Source organism: Orycteropus afer, unplaced genomic scaffold (genome assembly GCF_000298275.1).
Source record: "Orycteropus afer afer isolate SDZICR_OR568_19922 unplaced genomic scaffold, OryAfe1.0 scaffold00118, whole genome shotgun sequence".
NCBI lineage: Eukaryota > Metazoa > Chordata > Mammalia > Tubulidentata > Orycteropodidae > Orycteropus > Orycteropus afer.
The window spans coordinates 5,731,704-5,733,944 of NW_006921705.1; the positions used below are offsets into that span (position 1 = coordinate 5,731,704).

A 2,241-nucleotide genomic window follows, 5' to 3' on the forward strand; every position below is an offset into this window, starting at 1 on the left:
ACTTGACGGCACATAACACCACCACCAACAACAACATATACAAGGAGAGAAACTGGGACCACATGCTTTAGGCTCCTAAGAGCCTCTGCCTGAGGAAGACAGGCTTGTTAGAAGGATCAAGGAAACGAAAGCTAACAACCACACGATTGACCCTCTTCATAACGCTGAAGGTAAAACACTTGCTGCCCCACTCCCTCAATCCTACTCCAACCCCAGACCAATTTAAAATTAATCATCTGTAGGTTGAAAGGCAAAAAGGATTTGTCTCTGATTATATTTGAATAATGGAAAGGCAAGTTACGAAGAGGCCTCTATCCCTGGGAAAATATGGACTGTCATGTTCAGACCTGCATTATCTCTGGGTTCCACAATAAAAATAACAAATGTCCTGGCTACAACTCAAACAGTGGGGAACAGAACCTTGACGCTTCAGCACTTGGAACCACAGAGTCTTCAGACTTCACTCACCCTGTGTAAAATTGAGGCTTCCAACTCCATCAATTGTGCCGGCTGCAAAGCTGTAGCCCAATGCTGGTTTACAGGTTTTGGCCTAAAAGAAAAGTTTTAAAAACAAAACTAAACAAACAGAAAAGGAAATAGAAGTTAAACTACAATTAAATGATGAGATCAGCCCAAAGCTTTGACTCTGGTGGCATACCCAGAGTGACGCAGTGACACTTACTGAGTGTGTAGAATTGAGTGAGACGGTGACATCCGTCATATTCACCCACTGGTGAGCAGAAGCCAGCGGTCCAGTTACCTCCTGGGAGGCAGAGTCATAGAGTTCCTGCAAAACCCACACAATCTTGCTGTTAGGAGTGAAAACACTAACATCTACCCAGTAAGTAACACTTTGGTAGAGAATTTCCCAGCAAAGCTTTTGTCTTCCTGGCTGCTTAGCAAGAGTCCCCTATCCACTTGGATGTAGCTACCAACCCCACTTGCTTCCAGAGGCTGGAAAGCCCCAAGACTGTTAACCTGTATTTGCCCACACAAATATGAAATTCTAGTGACACAGGCTGTGGCACAAATGGCCCCAATCTCACTTGAAGATGTTGTTGTTGTTGTTATGTGCCATCAAGTCAGACCTGACTCATAGCAACCCCTCCTTGGTTTTCTGAGGCAGTATCACTAAGGAAGTAGATTGCCCAACCTTCCTTCTGAGGAGTGGCTGGTGAGTTTGAACTGCCAGCCTTCTGGTTAATAGTTAAGTGTCTTAAGCACCATGCTACCAGAGCTCCCCACTTGACAGATAGTCAAGAAAATTGAACATAGTGAGTACCAGGACCAGCTGCCATCAAGTTGATTCTTACTCACAGTGACCCCATGTGTATCAGAGTAGAATTGTGCTCCACAGAGTTTTCAATGGATGATTTTTGGGGGAGTAGATTGCCAAGCCTTTCTTCTGAGGTGCTTCTGGGTGGACTTGAACAGCCAACCTTTTGGTTAACAGCCAACCATGTTAACTGTTTGAATCACCCAGTGACTCCAAGCCAAATTAATTGCTTTCCCAAAATGAGTCTATCCTCAAGTTTACCCATGGAGCATCCCTCTCAGAATCCTTGAATCCTCCAATATGGCTGATACCAAGGGATGGCCTGAAAGACATCAGTGCTCACTTAAGCTGCATCAGCCCCATGCCACCACCATATCCACTCTTCTTCTTATTTTTTAATATGGCCAATTGATGTTTTTTCATACTCGTGGAAAATGTGGGGGAAAAATACTATGTTTAGAAATTTATTTTTATTGATCTCCATCATACGATACAGGTACATCCTGCTCAGCATAAGTCCCCTTGCCTGACATCTAGCCCATTCCACTCTGTTCCCGCCCCAATTTCAACAGCCATACAGGAGCTCCCAAGTTGTGTCATCATAGCAGCATCAGCTGCAGCCTGCCTCCTCAGATGAGGAGTGACGCTGTACCTTGCTGCAAAGAGACTCCAAAACATGGTGCAAGTCACCATGGCTCCCAGGCCCAGCAACGGTAACAAAAGTTCTAACACCAAAGTGTGTCACTGGCACGCAAACCCTAAAGAGAATCTGCTAATTTAGAGTCATCCACGGATAATACCACAGTAATTAAAAAGAAACTGCAGCAATTAGGCTGGCTGGTGCTACCAATTGTGTGTTGACAGTTTTAAAATTGCTTTTGTTCTTTGATTGCTCCTGAAACATTTGAGATACTTGGAACAAAATATTTACTTACACCATACACACACACACACACACACACACA

General features: G+C 44.2%; 1 protein-coding gene across 1 annotated transcript in view; it reads right to left on the reverse strand.

Annotated features, from left to right (window-relative positions):
- The window catches only part of ASAH2 (N-acylsphingosine amidohydrolase 2), an 88,809-nt gene that overhangs the window by 27,031 nt on the left and 59,537 nt on the right, over window positions 1-2,241 (reverse strand). Inside the window, 2 exon segments of the mRNA XM_007944043.1 lie at window positions 469-550; window positions 683-787. Of these exon segments, the coding sequence (XP_007942234.1) occupies window positions 469-550; window positions 683-787 (187 nt within the window).